This window comes from Theobroma cacao, chromosome 1, assembly GCF_053813885.1.
Source record: "Theobroma cacao isolate CCN51 chromosome 1, ASM5381388v1, whole genome shotgun sequence".
Lineage (NCBI taxonomy): Eukaryota > Viridiplantae > Streptophyta > Magnoliopsida > Malvales > Malvaceae > Theobroma > Theobroma cacao.
The window spans coordinates 32,653,948-32,672,341 of record NC_142639.1 but is presented as its reverse complement, the minus strand read 5'-3'; the positions used below and the strand labels follow the sequence as shown (position 1 = coordinate 32,672,341).

The 18,394-nt window shown below is 32.2% G+C and overlaps 1 protein-coding gene across 1 annotated transcript; it reads right to left on the bottom strand.

The window, feature by feature from the left end:
- Window positions 1-17,141: 17,141 nt before the first annotated feature.
- Window positions 17,142-17,997, bottom strand: LOC18613143 (uncharacterized). Its single transcript, XM_007050239.3, has one exon. It carries the CDS (start codon window positions 17,936-17,938, stop codon window positions 17,360-17,362), a length of 579 nt encoding a protein of 192 aa, XP_007050301.3. The 5' UTR covers window positions 17,939-17,997; the 3' UTR covers window positions 17,142-17,359.
- Between the last annotated feature and the right edge of the window lie 397 nt (window positions 17,998-18,394).

The following is an 18,394-nucleotide window of genomic DNA, read 5'->3' as shown; positions in this document are numbered from 1 at the left end:
TACAATTTTAACTTTTATCTAGGTACAGGGTTTCACACTAGCTAGTTGATAACATATGGTCCACGCCTGAGTGGCAATCACACTCACGTAAGGCCAAGTAGAACCGCCTAACAAAGAAAGATGGCAACATTGCAAAACATACAAGCTGTTCCTTACTTTTTACTCGACATTAGAAGAAGATGGTACGTGGTTTTATTTTAATACTACAAAAATCATTCACTTTAATAATATAATTCTTTATGTTGTTAATAATTTTAATACTATGAAAAAATGTGTTTTCTTATTCTTATTCTCCTTTTATGATTACAATTCGAGCAAAAAGTAATGCCAAGTGACATTCTTCGAGCTCTTTGAACGCACTTATAAGCAACAGAAGGATACTAAGTAGTAATATGTGTGTTTATATATATTTTATATATATGTTGCTTACCGATTAAATAACTCAATAATTTTAATTGCTTCTCTATTTGTAAAAATCACACACTTTGGCTTTATCGCACAAGCACGGTGAGGAGTTATCGACTTAGTTGAAGTTTGATCCTAAGGCATGACTGAGGTCATTGGAGGGCCCAACAATACTCGAAGCCACGTCTACAAATTTTGCACCAAAGTCCTCGATTCGAGACTTTTAGCTCCAATTGCAATGTCTGAGTTTGCTTATGGTCTTGACACTGCACGACTTCCTCTGCCTCCTGCAACTAAGCCCAAAAGATATCGACAATTAGTTAGTAACAACATTAACAATTAGTTAATAACATCTATACCTTGATGATGTCGATGGGCAAAATTAATAACTTATTGAAGGCCATTGTAGCAAGGTTACTACCTTTAGACACCTCTAAGTCATCCTCATCACAACAATCAAGTTCGCTGCATCCAACATAACAGCAACCACCTCCATCCCTTGAGTGAGCTTTGTATTAGATACTTATTTATATTATTATCAAATGTTTACATTGGATATTTTTTTTAATTATGATTTGTATTACATTTTCATATTTTTTTTATATGCATATAGGTTTTCTATTATCAATAACAGCATCATATAATACTTTCATTATGAATAAGACAATTTAATATCTAAAAAAAATCAATTCTGTAGTTATTACTGATGAAATTCATCCATTATTGACAAAATTCATCAATTACTAACAAAATTACTAATGAAATTCATTCTTTATTAACAAAGTTCATTCACAATACTGACGAAATACTAACTAATTTGAAGCCATTGCCCATAGATACTGCCAGTGGACTTGAAAGTAGACTTCGTTGACTATCCATCGGTATTTACCAATAAAATTATCAATAGAATAATGACGTCGATAATTACCAACAGATCTTAATTTGTCAGTACTATTACAAATGGAAATTACTAACAAAATTCTCCCATTACTGACGAGGAACTAATTGACAAATTGGAACCTTTGTCGATGAAATTATCGATAGAATATTCGATTGGCAACTTACAAACGAAGTATTTGGTTGGTAACTTACCAATGGAATATTTCATCACCAATGAATTGGTCATTATCGATCGTAATATTTTTTATTGAATACTAATGGAAATATCAGTCAATTTGTTCATCGATAATATAACATACCGATGAAAGTTTTTTGTCAATAATGGCTTATTTTTTTGTAGTGTTATCTAGTGAAGAGATTTTGAAACAATTGGATTTAACTCCTAAAATCACGTGTGGCACAAAAGTTAACGGATACAAGCTTGCTAGTTTTAATCAAAATCATAATTAGGTGAGAAATAACATATTTTGGGAGTTACCTTTATGGTATACAAATTTCATTCGTCACAATTTGGATGTGATGCATATTGAGAGTAATGTACTTGAATATATATTCAACATGATAATGTATGCTAAGGGAAAGATGAAATACAATATCAAGGCTCGACAAGATTTGAATGTGTATTACAAACAACCAGAATTACATTTGATTGTGAATAATGAAAAAATATATAAACTGAAAACCCTTTACCTTTTGAGTTAAGAGCAAAAAAAAAAAAAAATGTGTGCATGGGAGAAATAGTTAAGACTTCATGATGGTTTCGCCTTTAACATAGCTCAATGTGTTAATGAGGGCGATTGCAAATGTTATGGGATGAGAAGTCATGACTACCATATTATAATATAACAATTGCTTCTAATTTCTTTATACAACATGATTTGTAACTTTATTTCTTCGTAATTTTTGAGGTTTCTCATTTCTTTCGAAATTTGTGTTCAACCAAATTACATGTTGATTATATAAAGGCATTGGAAGGAAACAATGTGGAAACTACATACAAACTTTAAAAAAATATTTCCTCTTAGATTTTTTACTCTATAGAGCATTTTTTATTCACTTACAAGACTAAGGTTGGTGGACTTATTGAAATCGATAAATGTATGTCTTTGAAAGGTATTGTGCTTCAAGATCTTTTAAATTTAAAATGTTTAACAAAAAAATAATTCATTTCCATTAGTATATTATTAATTCCATTTTGTTATTTAGGTTTTTGCATTATCTTAAGAAGAAAGTAAAAAATTGAGCATCTGTTGAAAGATTCATATGCAAAGCATATATAATCATGGAAATTTCATCATTTGCCTTGATGTATTTCAAATCCCCTTTGCCAACAAGATTAAACTAGGTGCCATGAAATAATGATGGGGGAGACATGGAAGCAATGAATCGTCTTTCGATTTTAACCCATCTTGACCGACTTGTAGGTCAACAAGATAAATCTCGATTTTTAGAGGAGGATGAGTACTATGATTCGAAACTATATTTATTAATGAATTGCGATGAGATATTACCATGCATTGAGTAAGTATTATTCTAAGTTGTAAATAAAAATTGCATATAGTACGCATCTAACTTGTTACACCAAGGATAGGATCTTTGATGAAGTTGTGAAAAGTGATATATTTAATATATCCAATGAGGAATTGGAGAAAGTATTCGACACAACATTTCCTCGTTGGTTTAGAAAATATGTAAGTTAAGGTTTTAAACAAGTCAATTTTGAATATTCTTAATCAACGATTCAAATGATTTTTGCATGACACTTTCGTAGGTCACCGAACATTAGGATGAACTTGGTTCTCGTATCGTCAAGATGTTTTACAGTCTTACGCATATCGTGAGGTGTTACAAAGGTTACTTTGTCACCAGATTCAAGTTTCATACATTTGACTAGGAAGCATATCGTAAAACAATGAATAGTGGAGTCTACATCAAAGGAAGTTGTTATAACAATTACAGTTATGACTTTTACAGGTTGTTGCGATATCATTGAGTTGGAATAATATGGTTTTAACAACAAGGTTGTTTGTTCAAATGTCATTAGTTTAACGTTGAAAAAAAGTGTTAAAACTGATTTCATTCTTGAGGTAATTGAAATCAAGCACAACTTAATTCTTGCTAATAATGAACCATTTGTTTTTGCTAAAAGGTAAGAAGTGGATTTATCATTCCTACTAGTCATGGAGATGGAAACATGACAATCAATTTGATAAAAGGGATGTATCAAGAAGATGAAATGTATCTTACAAGAAATGTTACTCCTTCGAAAATTCTTTATAATAATACAATACTTGTTAGTGGTGATTATGAAAAGGTTAATACTTTTTTTTAGGAAGAAGAAAATGATATAGATGATGAAAAAGATGAAAAAGGAGTTTAAGAAGAAGACGAAGAGACAGAGCAAGATGAATATAAAAACAATGAAAATGAAAGTGATGATGATGAATATGAGATTGAAGAAAATGTGTTTGTTGTTTAAAATGATGATGGAAGACAATTGATGTTTTTACAAATGTAAAGTATAAGTAGAATTATTTTGTTCAATGATGAATGATGGTAAATTTAATGTATGTTATATAGTTGTGATATTTATATTGTTTAATGATTATTAATGTAATGGTCTTTGTTAAATTTTAACGTGATCATGATGTTTTTACGAATTTCATTTAATATATTATTTTGATGATTATGCATTATGTTTTCTATCTATAGTTTAAAATTATGTATCGCATACTGAACACTGCTTTTGACATACGTATATTTATATTTTTTTTTTCAGTTCAACAAATATGGTTAGAGGTAAGCATTCCCAGGTTCGAGGCCAATCTACTATTTCATCCAACTCTACGAATCAACATCCAATTCCACCATCTTCGATGTTGACATCCACTAGACCGTTGGTGGTGTCGTGACACGCGAGTCCGGGAACCCAACCACTAGACGTGGATGGTTTAAGGAGTCGCCACCAATCTTTTTTGCCTAGGTGCGATTGGCCACTTATTAAATTGTTCTTGTCAAGCCCAGCTCTACAATATGTTTATTATGCCATTCCTACATAAGAATGCATGTTTGCTTACTTGGGTACTTCGAAAATCGTTAAAGGACAGTAATGTACCAAATGGTATAATTAAGTTGAATAAAGCCTCGAACTAGTCCAAATAGAGATTTTAAGAATTTTCATGACCTAGGGGCAAAATGATCATTTTGCTACCCGAGGTTAAGATGTGAGTGTTGGATAAAATTTTTGACTAAGATTGATCATTTGGAGAAGTGAAAAATTTTAATTCCGGCATTTTTTGAGCATAAGGGCAAAATAGTCATTTTGCCACCCTAAGGGTAAAATTGTAATTTTACACCACCCAACACTTGTCCAGCACATGAATTTCACCCATTATTATTATGGATAATTGAGAAAATTTAAATGGTGGAGAGAGATTGCTTAATGGGTAAGTATGACACATGGGCCAATGGAATGTTGACATGTGTCAAATTTTCATCCATTTATTATTTGGCTTTAAAAATTAGCCCATAACCCTCCCAACTCATTTCTCTTGGCCAGCCAAAGGAAGAAAAGGGAAGAAAAGAAGAAGAACAAAACCATAGGTGGAAAAATTCAAGAGAAAAGTGTGAAAATTCAAAGAATCAAGTGACAAAAGGTAAGATTTTTCAATTCTAGCTTGTGATCTACCTTTCCTATGCATTTTTTTTTCATTTTCCATGGTTTAGAATCAAGTTTGCATGAGGATACCCTTGCTGGCCGGACATGGGGGGAGGAGTTTTGATGCTTGATTTGGTTAGATTTCAATATATTCTAGCGTTTTTAGTTAGTTAGTGATGTGTAGCATGAAAAACAAACAAGAAAAATTCATTTTCTCCCATCACCCATCATTGGTTGAATTTTCCATGTAGAGTGTGGATGGTGGATTTGATTTTATTTCAAGTGAATTGGTTAGGAAATGATGACTTACGGTGAGAAAATCAGGTAGGAAAAATCATAGTATTGATGCACCCACCATGGCCGAATTTTCCAAGAGAAAATGTGAGGATGATTTTGCCATATTTCAAATTATTTAATTTGTGTTTGGTGATTTGAAGTATTGGGAGAAAAATGGAATTATTGGAGTTGAATTGGACATATTGGCCAATTAATTAAGTGATAGATCGAATTAGGCCAATACCATTTTATTTAGGTACACAATTGAATTTGTGTAGACCACCGTGTTTGGACGATAATTCGAACAATTTACATCCCATTTCATGCATTAGTATAAAGCCTGAATTGGTTTTATAACAATTTAGTACAAATGTAGTAAATGGCTTATTGTGCATTAAGTCTAGGTGGTGAGCATTCTCGCAAAAGAAAAGAGATAGTACCTGAGGATCAAGAATCGGAGTACTCGGAACTCGATTTCCATTACAGTGAGTAACCTTACTATCATTTTGATTATTTGAAGTCAATTTTAATTCGTTTTTGTGATTTTATGGAAAATGAGTTTAAATGGTAAATCTTTATGTTTTATAAGCAAAATGTGATTAAATGAAATGATTTTATAAAATTGTCTTGAAATTGAATGATGGTTTTGAAAATGGAGTAATTGGAGACTAATTGTTGTGTTGTAAATTATGGTTGAATGGAATGACTTATGATAATGTGGGCATGAGTGGCTGGATTTAGTAAATGTGCTGAAAAAGTATGAAATGTTGATTTACCTTAAGAGGCTGTAAAATAAAATAATTGCCATGTCATGCTGTTGAATTTTATTGAATTGGTGGGTTATAAATTGGTCGCTGCAGTAGATGGGTTCTGTGGACCAACCTATTAGAGGGGCACGGTAACCCTATTATATTCATACCTCAATATGAGAGGCACGGTTGGATAACTCCTGAGATTAAAACTTTAGAGTTCACTTCACGCCAAACCACCACGTGAGGGTGAACTCAGTCAACACCAAGGAACGGCTATGTTTTCAAAATAAAAACATGATTTATTCGTACATAACTTTTTAACAGCCTTGGCAGACTCGGTTGGGATAGCCCTCGGCCAAGGTATCCTTGATAACTGAGTATGAGAATGATTTTGGCACGAGCCAAACTTTTCAGGAAATCATAAGCCTCGTTGTTTATTTTGGTGAAATTAATTATTTTATCTTATTAAAATGAGTTCGAAATGCTGAGAATCATTTTTATGCTAATCTATTTTATTTCTCTCCATTTACTCAGTTTTAGATATTTTAGATGATATTTGTTTACTCACTAGGATTATATAATCTCACCACCTTCCTTTCCATCCATTTCAGACTCAGAATAGTCGGTAGATAGCTCACTTTGTTGAGGGCTACAGTTGGACTTGCATCCTCAAAAACTGTAGGTTTACCACTTTTGATACTTTTGGTCGTTCGTGGGCCCAAGTGTCCCTGTAAATTAAATTTTATACTTTGGTTATCTGTATTACAGTATGTATGAATTTATTTAGCTTTTACGCTACAAAAATTATTTACCGGCAACTCTATAAATATTGTTTTATAAGAAAATAGAATATTTTATTGAATATTTTATTATATTTAAATAGTTATAATTTCACTTTAAATGAATGTTTTAGATATCTAAACTTATTTTTTATTATTAAATATGTGTTTTTCACTTGCATACTACATTTTTAGCTGGTTTCGAGATTTTTGAAAAAAAGACCAAAATGCCCCTGTAAGATAGAAATTATTTTTTTTATTGATTTAAGTTGGAAATAGCTTAAAATCTTTTAGAACATGATATTTGGCAACGGTTACTCACAGTGGAAATGAGAAACTGATATTAAAGCCTTGCGGGGTTCCGATTGACATTTCGGGTAATGAGTGTCGATCAGGACACTGCGGTGGTGGTCACGGGCTTGAGGGGAGTACCGGGTCGTGACAGTTCTATTCGACGGAGTTCTAAATCGACTTTAGGTCCATCTAAAGAACAACAAACTAGTCTAAGTATTTTATTTAGAGTTGGGTTCGGGAGTACAGTTACGCACAGGGAAGGATTAGCATCCTTATAAAACCCGTTCCACAAAGGATAATATTTAATCATATATTATCCTTACCCATTAATTTTATTCTTATGTTCCCTTAATTATTATTTATTTTATTTATCTTTATTTTATTAACAAATTAAAATATTCCATTTGGTTTTACAAGTATGACGTGCTCATGATGTGATTATGAAATGCATGGCAAAGAATTTGAGTAATACCAAACAAAACCTTTTATTGAGCATACCTCCTGAATCCGCCCATCATATTGGTGGGATCCGGGGATATTCTCTCACCTAAGGCAATACTTGGAAACTCTCTCTTGCAAGTTTAACGAGTAAATTCTATTATCGGGGTAGTCGTTAGCAAGTAAAAATAATGTTTTTCATGAATGCAAGCCTATTGTGAGCAGAGGCCTTTTATTAAAGATATTCTCCGAACCCTCTCATCATACTGGTGGGATTCGGAAGTATCTTTTCACTTAGAAAATTTTTCAAAAAAACTCGCCTTCGCAAACTCCCTCGGAAAGTCCCATCATTGAGGCTTATACTCATATATAGAATTTGTCTATATACTATGACATTTAACAATACAACAATGATGCGTGATGCACTCATAAATTCTAATATTTGTTTCTTATCTTTAAAAATTTTATTATTTCCTCCTGTATGCATATATACCATTAACGAATATTTTATATTTACTTATTGTTCCTATATAACCATATTTATTTCGTTATGTATTTTGCTATGTGAACACTTATTTATCTTACTACATAAACTTCCCCAAAAATCATATTCTTAAACCAAATATTTTGTTGCATATATTTTTTTACCAAACTTCTTTCTCATTCTTTATTAACCTAACCTATTTTCTTTTTGACTAACCATGGTTTTCTTTTATCTTCTTATAAATTTTTTTTTATGATTATATGTAGTTGCCTTTATATTTTAGCCATATTCACCACTATGGTGAATTTATTATTATTTTTTGAATTTTGATTTTTTGTTAGTTATTTATCATCATGAATCTCATTGTCTTATATAATCCTATATTCTTTTATATCTTCATGTGTATATTTTATCCATCCTTTTTTTGTATTTATTATTACTATTACCATATTTATGGCTATCATCATTTCCTTATTTTTTTTGTTTTTATATTTTGACTAATTGGTAATCAAGTATATATAATTTTTATTTATTTAAAATTAAAAACATCGAAATTTAAAATTAAGACCCTTTCATCGTACTGGTGAGGTCTTAATCAAAATCTCTAACCTAGGGAAATTTATTCAGAATTGTGACTTCTCGGTTCCGAATGGATATCCCATTAGCAGTATGATTTGATAAACAAAATTTTATCAAAATTTTTATTCAAAATGGTGCGCCAAAAATGCACCGATCGGGGTGCTTGTTTGGCAACCTGAAATCCTCCAAAACACACTGCTTCGACCAATCCCCCTTTTACCCAAAACGACGCCATTTTTTAAGTCTTAACTCTAGGTATAAAAACCCTTTTTTACTTCTCCTTCTGTCATTTTCACCTTTCCTTTCTCTCTCTAGTCGACTGTTTCTCTCCCATCAGTCTACGTTTCTTCCCTCCTCCTCTCTTTCTTTTCGACAACTCTCATTTCTCTCTCTCTCTCTATCTCTTTTCGACAACTCTCCTTTCTCTCTCTCTCTCTCTCTCTCTCTCTCTCTCTCTCTCTTTCTTCCTTAGCAAGTGATTCTTCCTTCCGTCTCTCTCTCTTTCTTTTTCGACTTTCCCCTTTCTCCCTCAAACTTCTCTTTACCGAGCAAAACACCACCGCCGGCCTATCACACCCAAAGCCCTGTCTTCCGTTTCCTCCGAACATCGACCGGTTGAGAGTCGGTTGCCTTCTTCGAAAACTCACCTACCCCTCTCCCTCTCAAAGCCCAAAAGCCAACCCTTAAACTACCCTAACCTAGAAGGAAATCGACACTTTCCCTACCGCCAACCCATATTGCATTTTTCATATTTTTGTTTCTCTCTTTCTTTTTTTTTTTTTTGTGATTTCTTGATTTAGTTTCTCATTGTGGCTAGGGTATTCTGCTGATAGTAAATAGGGCTTTTGGTTGCTGTTGTTTTTTGGATTGAAAAATAGGATTTTTTGTTCTTGGATCCCCTTTTTTTGCAATCCCTTCGGCCCCTCTTTATGTATGAGTTTTAATAGTTTTATAAAGCCGGGTTCTCCAAATTTTTGGACAATCCCAGAAGTAAAATCACAAGACTCCTGGCAAAAGGAGACTTTGGGGTGGCAGCCGGAGGTGACCTCTTTCCCCCAAATCCGACTGCTCCAAGGGGTATTAAATGACTGTTGCAGGTGGTGATAATTAGAAAGCCATAGGGTGATCAAGCCTGAAAGGAGTTGACTGGGGAGGGAGGCGGAGCAAACATTCAATCTTTTCCCTTCTCTGTTTTTTTTTTAATTTATATCATATTATTTTATTTTTTTATTTATTTTTTATTAATATATTTTTTTTTATTTGGGGGATAAATGTCTACAGGTGGCTCTGGTACATCAATTGAGTACAAATGTGCATCTTCTATTAATCCACCAATTGAAGTGCCAATTACGTTGTTACGATTCTATCGTCGGTAAATCTTCAACCGTCAATAAAGGAGACGATGCATCTTATTTAGTAATGAGGTTGAGGGTTAAAGGGCCTATTGTTGGAGTACTGACTCTAACCAATGTAGAGCATCGATTATCCTTGACTCGTTTTAGAGAGAAGTAATTTTACAGTCATCCAACAATTACAAATATTAATTATTTATACTTTGTACTATCTCATGATTCAATTCATTATGTTACAATACTTGTGCAAAGATTGGAGTGACTACGACAATAACAACAATATTAAAGAGTCACTTTAGTGGTCCGCCGCCTACTCGGAGGCAAGTTCCAAACGATGTGAAGGAACTTATTCAAAGTATTAATTGTAATGACCATATCGATTTATTATACTTTATTTACTTTAATACATAATGTGTTCTTGAAGGATATTTTTACGTGGGCCTATACAAATGCTTCAATGGTCTAAAAAATTGGGAAAAAATTTATAAAGACCACTTGAAAGATTTGTTATGGGGTGAGCACAGAATAACTATGGACCAAGTCGATGTAAATAACACCCTCCAATGAAAGGGAAGTTTAGACCATGGATCACGACTGAAGTTTGAATGACTTTTTTGATAATGTGTGGGCCACTGAGAATTGATGGAATCGATCGTAGAAGCCCAAGGTGAACCATTTGATAGAGAAGGAAGGAAGCATTATAGAACTCACATAAGGTTTTGAACCTTTTCTTATACATGCAAACAGAAAGTGTTATTCTTTCCTTACAATGGCATTGAATAGTGATCGTTATTGTGTATTTATTTTTATGATTCAGTTTTTACAATTATGGTTTGATGATGTTGATATTATTATTGTTTATTTATCGTGTATTTGTTTTGATGCTTTGGTTTTTACGATTGTGGCTTGATGATGCTGATATTATTATTGTGACTGGTTCTGTGTATTTCATTTGATGATGATGTTATTTCAATTGTTGCAGTCAGAGGCAATAGACTGACTGGTGACATTCTTCGATTTTTTCAACCACACCTACAAGCAACTAGCGGGCTGTAGTGATTTTGTAGATAACATGTCAAAGATTATAAATGTAAGTAAAAAGTTCGTTCTTATCTATTTTAAATATTTATATTTTATTCAATTCAATTATTATTTCATATCGATATTTATTTTATTTCAAAAACTGATGAAGTTAATTAATTCCAATTTTTTTAAGGAAATCTATGCTTCTACGTTATCAAGAAGCATGGTGAATGCTCCTTGCCTCAACTGGACTTTGATCTGCAAGCATTGTCTCAAGCCTTTGGAGGGGTGCAGACCACCCGCACCCATGTTTACGAATTTGGCGCAGGAGTGCGAGCTGCATCATTACTTGATGCAGTTAGCATGGGTGCTCCAACGTCCGAGTTTGCGGGCTAGCCAGACACTAATAAGGACGTAGAGACGCTGAAGCGAGGTGTCACTACAGTCAAGACCTCCATTCTACGAATTTGGCACAAGCGAGATGCCAGCTGCATCACTATTGCATAGTTGTTGTAATACGTCAAAGGAAACACCTTCAGTTAATCATCAAAGCAAACAGGTCCATCTAATACCGAAAATTTTGCATCGAACAATGATGGCACGTTTAGCTTTTAGGATTCACACAATATATACAATCATTTTAGAAAGTTATAAACTATTTGTATTATTTATTTATAATATATTTGTATCTTTTATATGATATTAGAATATGTTTTTATTAAATCAAAACTTTTTATTTTTTATTTTATCTTACCAATGACTCCTAACTTAATTGAAATTACAATAACGGACCAAAATATCAATCAATTTCATTTTTTAAAAAAATATCTTCGTATTTTCGACGAAATTCACAGACGAGATTGAAATCAATATCGATGATTTTTTACTTCATTATGGACGAAATTGAATCTCAATAATGACAAACTCATCAATATTTTTTGCGAAATAAATTATCAACAAAATTTGTCTCATTTATCGACGAATTGCATAAAATTTAAAAATGCCTACTTTGTCGCCTTTTGATTGGTGTTTCGTCGACAAATCCGTTGAAAATTTGCCTACAAAATCTTTACCAACAAAGGAATATCATTGTCAACAGAATATATCGTCAATATAGTACCGACGAAATAGCATTACTAACAACGACTTCCCTGACTATTTTACCAATGGACTTTCAAGAATTATCGATGGAATATTCCATCAATAAAGACTATTTTTAGTAATGACTTTCACTAACCATCAATGTATTTTTTATGAAAATTAACAATTAATTTTATGAAATTTAATAGAATTAAAAATTATTATCAACGGAGTTGTTGAGTATTACCAACAAATTTTTTTGTCCATAATTGTTTAATCATTATCGATGGAAGTTTTTTTTTCGATAAAAGACATTATCGGCTTAAGTAAACTTTGAGAAAATTTTGATCTTTTCCAACCATAGATTTTGTTGGAAAAATTTTTGTTCTTATATGTAGGACATATTGAAGGAACTAATAACAAGGAACAATGAAGAACAAGACCATGAAGGCGACAACCTTAGTTGATGGTGATCAAGCTTGTCGGCTTAGATTAAATTGTGGAACAATAAATAATTTTATAACATTGAATGTTTTCAGGATATGATTGCCAAGATGAGATATTCTGGTTTTGGACCTATGGCCGAATATTTTATTTTATGTTTGAGAAACATAAATTTATATGTTGCTAGCACGAGATGCTTAGCTTATATGTTTATATTTACATTACATCTCATTTTATTTTGAAATTGTTCTAAATTATTTATCTTTAAGTATAGCCTTGCATACATAATATTCAATGCTAAGTCATAACGTCATTGTAAGATCTTTTTTTTTCTTTTATTATGAATCAAAAGGAAATTAATGAGATGACTTAGATAAAATTGAGTCCTAACGCAATGAATTTGTAATACGATTATAAACACATGTAATTAAGGAGCATTCTTATTGAGATAAAAAATGTAAATTAAGATTGCTTAGAACTAAATAACAATTGATTATCATATGTAATTCATAAAACATTAATCACAAAGCATTCCAAACCCAGTTAATCACATGAATTAACCTTTGAGAGGATTACATTCAATAACCAATGACAAATGACTTATTTTATATAAGTATACATAAAAGTTATAGATATAACACCTCAAAGGACAGTAAATAAATTAACTTGGCAAGGTTTCTATGCATGATAGAAATATTGGGAGCTAATGACACTTTAAAGGTCAAAGGTCATGAAATTATGAAATTCAATAGATAAGATCTATTGACAAAGATTGATTTAATTGGATGCATAAATATGCATATATGATTCATCCGTTAAATACAAACGATTAGTAGGATACATATTGATGCACTAATCATATAAGATGAGTCTACTAAATGATCCAACATGAATGATTGGTTAATAATCTTTATTCAATGGAATAAATTCAAAGTAGTTGAATACATTGAATAAGTTAAACATATTTGTACACATCATAAGGTTAGTAGGAGTAAGATAAGTTACTCATTAAAAATGTATAAGATGCATTTACCAATCTAACAAAAATAAAATAAGACTAAAGAGTTAAAGCCTAAAAGGGATTTCAACAAAAGATTTTAAGATGACACATTAAAGAAGTTTAACATAGAGAGAATCCTAAATGCTAAATTGACAAAAGTTACGATTGAGCAGTTATATTAGAATGGCTCCAAAACAAAGACTAGCAACACAATTATATCTACAATCGGATACAAATCCTTTTGTTTAGACTACAAAAGGAGAGATATTTGGATCATTGGTATAATAAATCAATAAATGATTTCAAGTTGTTAAAGTAACAATAAGGGCCATAATAATGAAATTAAGGTCTCGTTATGATTTAAATTAGCATTTCAATTATGACCATGGAGATTGTCAAACATATAAATTAACATATTCCCAAATATTTCAATGTGAGTTGTTCTAATAGAGACACAATCGCTAAGCGAAAGAGTTTGATATTGGATACGTTAGCAATTGACTCAAGTGCAAGTGGGAGATTATTGGTATATGCCCTCGAGCCAATTGGATTGGTCAAGAAATATATATTATCATTTATTGTATACTTAATCACATAATTATATGTGATAGAATCTTTCCTTCATGTTAGTGCAATAATAAGGAGTTATTAAGTACTAATTGGATGAATCCCATGGAACATAAAGGCCTTGTAAGAGAATTGTAAAGTTGTTACAATTATGATATCACTATGCATCAAAACCATGCTCCTAAAATTGTTCCTAGTCATTGTATTGTCAAGATAAAGCATTGACAATTCTTAAAGACTAGTAAATGTTAAGTTTCCTTACTTAGAAAGTAAGGAATCGATCTCATAGATTGAAGTATAAGGGATACTTGAAGATAACATGTAGGTGCTTATTAAAAAATAAGTTCACTGAACATGACTCGCTATGAGAACTCCATTTGGTATTTCACTCAAGTATCTATGGTATATGTTCTCATATGATAGTCATGCAACTAGTCCTCGGACTTGAAACACCAAGTCATCTTGTATGGGGAATGACATACTTTAATTTCACTCTTACAGATCTGGAGAGGACTAGATTCCTAAACAAGATGTTTTTGAATATTCTATGAAGCATGCGAAGGTGAATGAGTGGTCAAAAGATGATTCATCACCCCAAGTGATATGAAGGGATGTATCTCAGTTGTTCTCAATTCTTGATTAACTTGTATAAAGTCTTTAGTTAAAGCATGATAAATTTGAGGAAAGTTAGTTTCCTAAATTCATAAGGTTAGTCATAAACTACGAGAACTAATATAGAATGTCATCAGTAGACATTGAGCCATGCTTTATGACATATTCGGGATATGTGATGAAAAAATCGTATTGCACCGAAAGGTTTATCAATGAAATGTTTTGTTAAATTCTCTAATCGATTTTTTAACATTTAGGTGGTCATGATGTGTTGCTAGATACCGTTCATGATCTATAAATATAAATCAATTTTCAAATTGATATTCGATTATGATTTATATTTATTGCCAACATGTTAGAAGCCTAATAAGTCACATACATTAAGTGACATGATTGAAATTAAATAAAGATAATCAATTAAGTTGGACTTAATTGAAATGGACCAAAATAAAGTTGAAAAATTAATTAACTAGGATTTAATTGAATAAAAATACAAATGTTGTATCTAGGGTTGCAACTTAGTTGGTTATATAAATATGTTATATTAACCAACTAAAACTCGAAGCCTTCAGCCTCGTCTTAGCCGTTTCGTAAAAATACAAAAAAAAAAGTTATCTTTGTCTGATAGAAATAAGATTCCATAAGAACTTTTAATTTTTTCGTTTTAAAAACAAAATTTGCTAGCACAAGTAAAATCTCACCTTTAAGAAGGTCTTATTTGACCACTGTGTGGATCACTGTTACAGGCCAAATACTTGGGTGGTGGAAGATTTGACAAATTCTAATGGTGAAGAAACAAAGATTTTGACTGCAAGATTTCAGACTATTTTATTTGTCTTATTCTCTTATCGAATTACTTACTTCATCACAGACGTTCTCGGATTTAATTGGCTCTTGATTACAATAACTAGGGCAAGATATGTAATATTTGAACTTATGAGTATTCATAATTAATTTAAAAATTACAAGAAAAACACCAACATTAATCTTGTGGGATTCAGATGTTTCTTTGATTAAATGCATATTTTATTTTTCCACTACGTTATGTTTTTAATTTCTTAATTAATTTCATATTTAAGCATGAGGTCGAATCTCAACAATTTTTACTTTTTATATTTTTAAAATGTCATTTGTTTTTTAAAATAATTTTTAATTATTATATAAATAATATATACAACTGTGCATGGTAATCTCATATAATGATTTAAATTTAAATTAAGAAATACGCACAATTATTAAATGGGATCAAGTTCAATCTTTGGTGGTAATCCCTAAAAGATTTAATTCATCTGAATACAAAGATTTTTTTTTTAACGAATAATGAAATTAATTGTTGATATAATGAAACAAGTCAGAATGTGATTTGCAGTTTCAAAGGGTAGGGATCACTCGACCGCGGCACCTGCATTGTTGTTGGTACGTAGGCTGGGGAGATTGGAGAGCCAAATAAAGTATATAGGGTCATCGTGCCTTCTATGCTCGGTAAAGAGTGGAAGAAAGAAACAAAAGAAAGCTAGAACTTTCTTCTTTGTAAGCTCTTTTTTAAGTTTGGGGTTTGCTTTGGCTGTGTATCCACCATCGAGATAGTGAGAAATTTTGGGTGAGTGGTTATGTGAGTTAGTGTGGCTATTGTAATTTCTATTGTTTTATAGTGTGCGTAGACGTAAGTAATATTCTCGAATCACGTATAATGTTATATTTTCTCTTTTTATGATTTTCTTATTACTATTTTGACATTATTAATTGATTGGTGTTTCGCTTAAATCAATTTACTTTTTAAATTGATTAATTTAATCATCTTCTTAAGCGGTTTGAATTAAACCCTAAATTATAACAAAATATATGTATTTATATATAATTATTAGTAAAAAATAAATAATAACAAATAATTCACTTGCAACTGTACATAATAATCCTTATCAAAATGGATTAAGTGGACCATACTAGTATAATGTGCTTGGATGTGTGGCAAAAATAGGTGATAAATAAAAAAAAATTAAATCTTTTGGAAAACTGGATAATTAATGAAGCAAAAAAAATATGGAGGTCGCAATGTTTATTGTACAAAATGAGATTTAGAAAATCAATTAATTAGAGACAAATAAGAGAGACGAATGAGATTTAGAAGTAATCTTATATTATTCAATTGTGGTGTTCTTTTGGCTTGTGTGGAAATAGCAGTAATATTCGTTGGAGAAAAGAGGCATTATCTTGGAATAAGCTCCTTAATTTCGTCCACCATTAATTTAACTTTGCGAGCTCCTTTTCACACAGGAGAGGACCAGGGGAACTATATCCATCTACCAGACTACAAGCACATGGACTTGCAGTTTTGCCTCCAGCCACAATCAAAGAATATGGTAAACCTTTTCTTTTAAAGAAGAGCTGTTAAGCTTAAGCCTTGGTGGTTGTTGACACTTGACGGTCTACTTCTCAAACATATATAATACAGGAGACGGTAGATGATGCATGCTTTGATGAGGGAAAAGCTGAAAATGTAAACCAACCCACAAGCTTTAAATTGACTTCATCCCAACTCACTACATTCTCTAATCAATTTATATTTACATCATTTAACTTCCCCTTTCCTCCCACTTTCTCAACGCCATTGAAATCATATTCCTCCACAATCAATTGAATAGTACAGGCAACGAAAAAGGGAAAATAGTTAATAAAAAGAACAGAAAACTAGGGCCAAACGTTGCGCTAACAAGCGCTATAAATTACGTGCTATAATCTCCTGGCGCTCCATTTCTGCTCGGAAACTAGCAATAAATTCCTCTGCTCTTGCATCTATTCCATGCAGCATAAGCGGCGCCATTCCTATCGATTTCGCAATATCATCTCCCACACTGGATTTTTCATCTCCCTGCTTTTCTCCTTCCTTGCTTGTTCCCTCCTCTGCAGCAGCTGCAACTTGATCAACGAGCTTCACATTCTTTTCCCTTTGAACATCACCCTTCCCTGATGATTGTTGATGAATAAAGCCCACAAGTTCAGTGACAGGCGCATCTTTAAAGAGCTTATCTATGTAAACAGGCGCAGCAGCTTTATTTTTTGAGACGTAGTAGCGTTGGTACCCAAAAGGAAGGGCACGACGCTTCTTACGCTGAAGGCGTTGTCCCAAGAAAAGTGAAGGCCTAGTAGTTTTTGCAACAGCTGTTTGCAACCGATTATTCTTGGGTCTTTTGATAGCTTTGGATTTGTGAAGTTTATGTAGTCTGGTTTGCAGTTTGGAAGTAAAGCTCTTCCATGCCTTCTTGGCTGGAGGGAGCCTTATGCTCAAGCAAGACATGAACAATGAGAGAGTGAGAGATAAGAGGGGATATGCAAATGCAATAATGTAGGAACTAAGGGTGTTAAAATTGGCTCTTTATACAATAGATAGCTTAGAATCTTTGCTGTTACCATTTGTTGTATGATTCGTATTCTCTATCTTGCAACTTTGTGGGACTTGCTTAGGTCTTACGCTAACTACTTGACGCGAGAAATATTAAGCAGATAGTCCAAAATTGGTGGGTGGAAAGTAAAAGTAACTCTGTTTATTGAATCAAGACGGTAATGAACCAGCTTATATCCTACGCTAATTATTCAACGACAAGTTGGAATCACATCTATCCTTCACCTAACCATTTGCAATTGGATACTAAATTAACATTCTTCTTACCCCTTTCTTTTACTTAGTAGAACCCTAAAAAATGAAGCTCTAACTGAAATTTCGAGAATGCATATGAAATCTAGACTACTTACG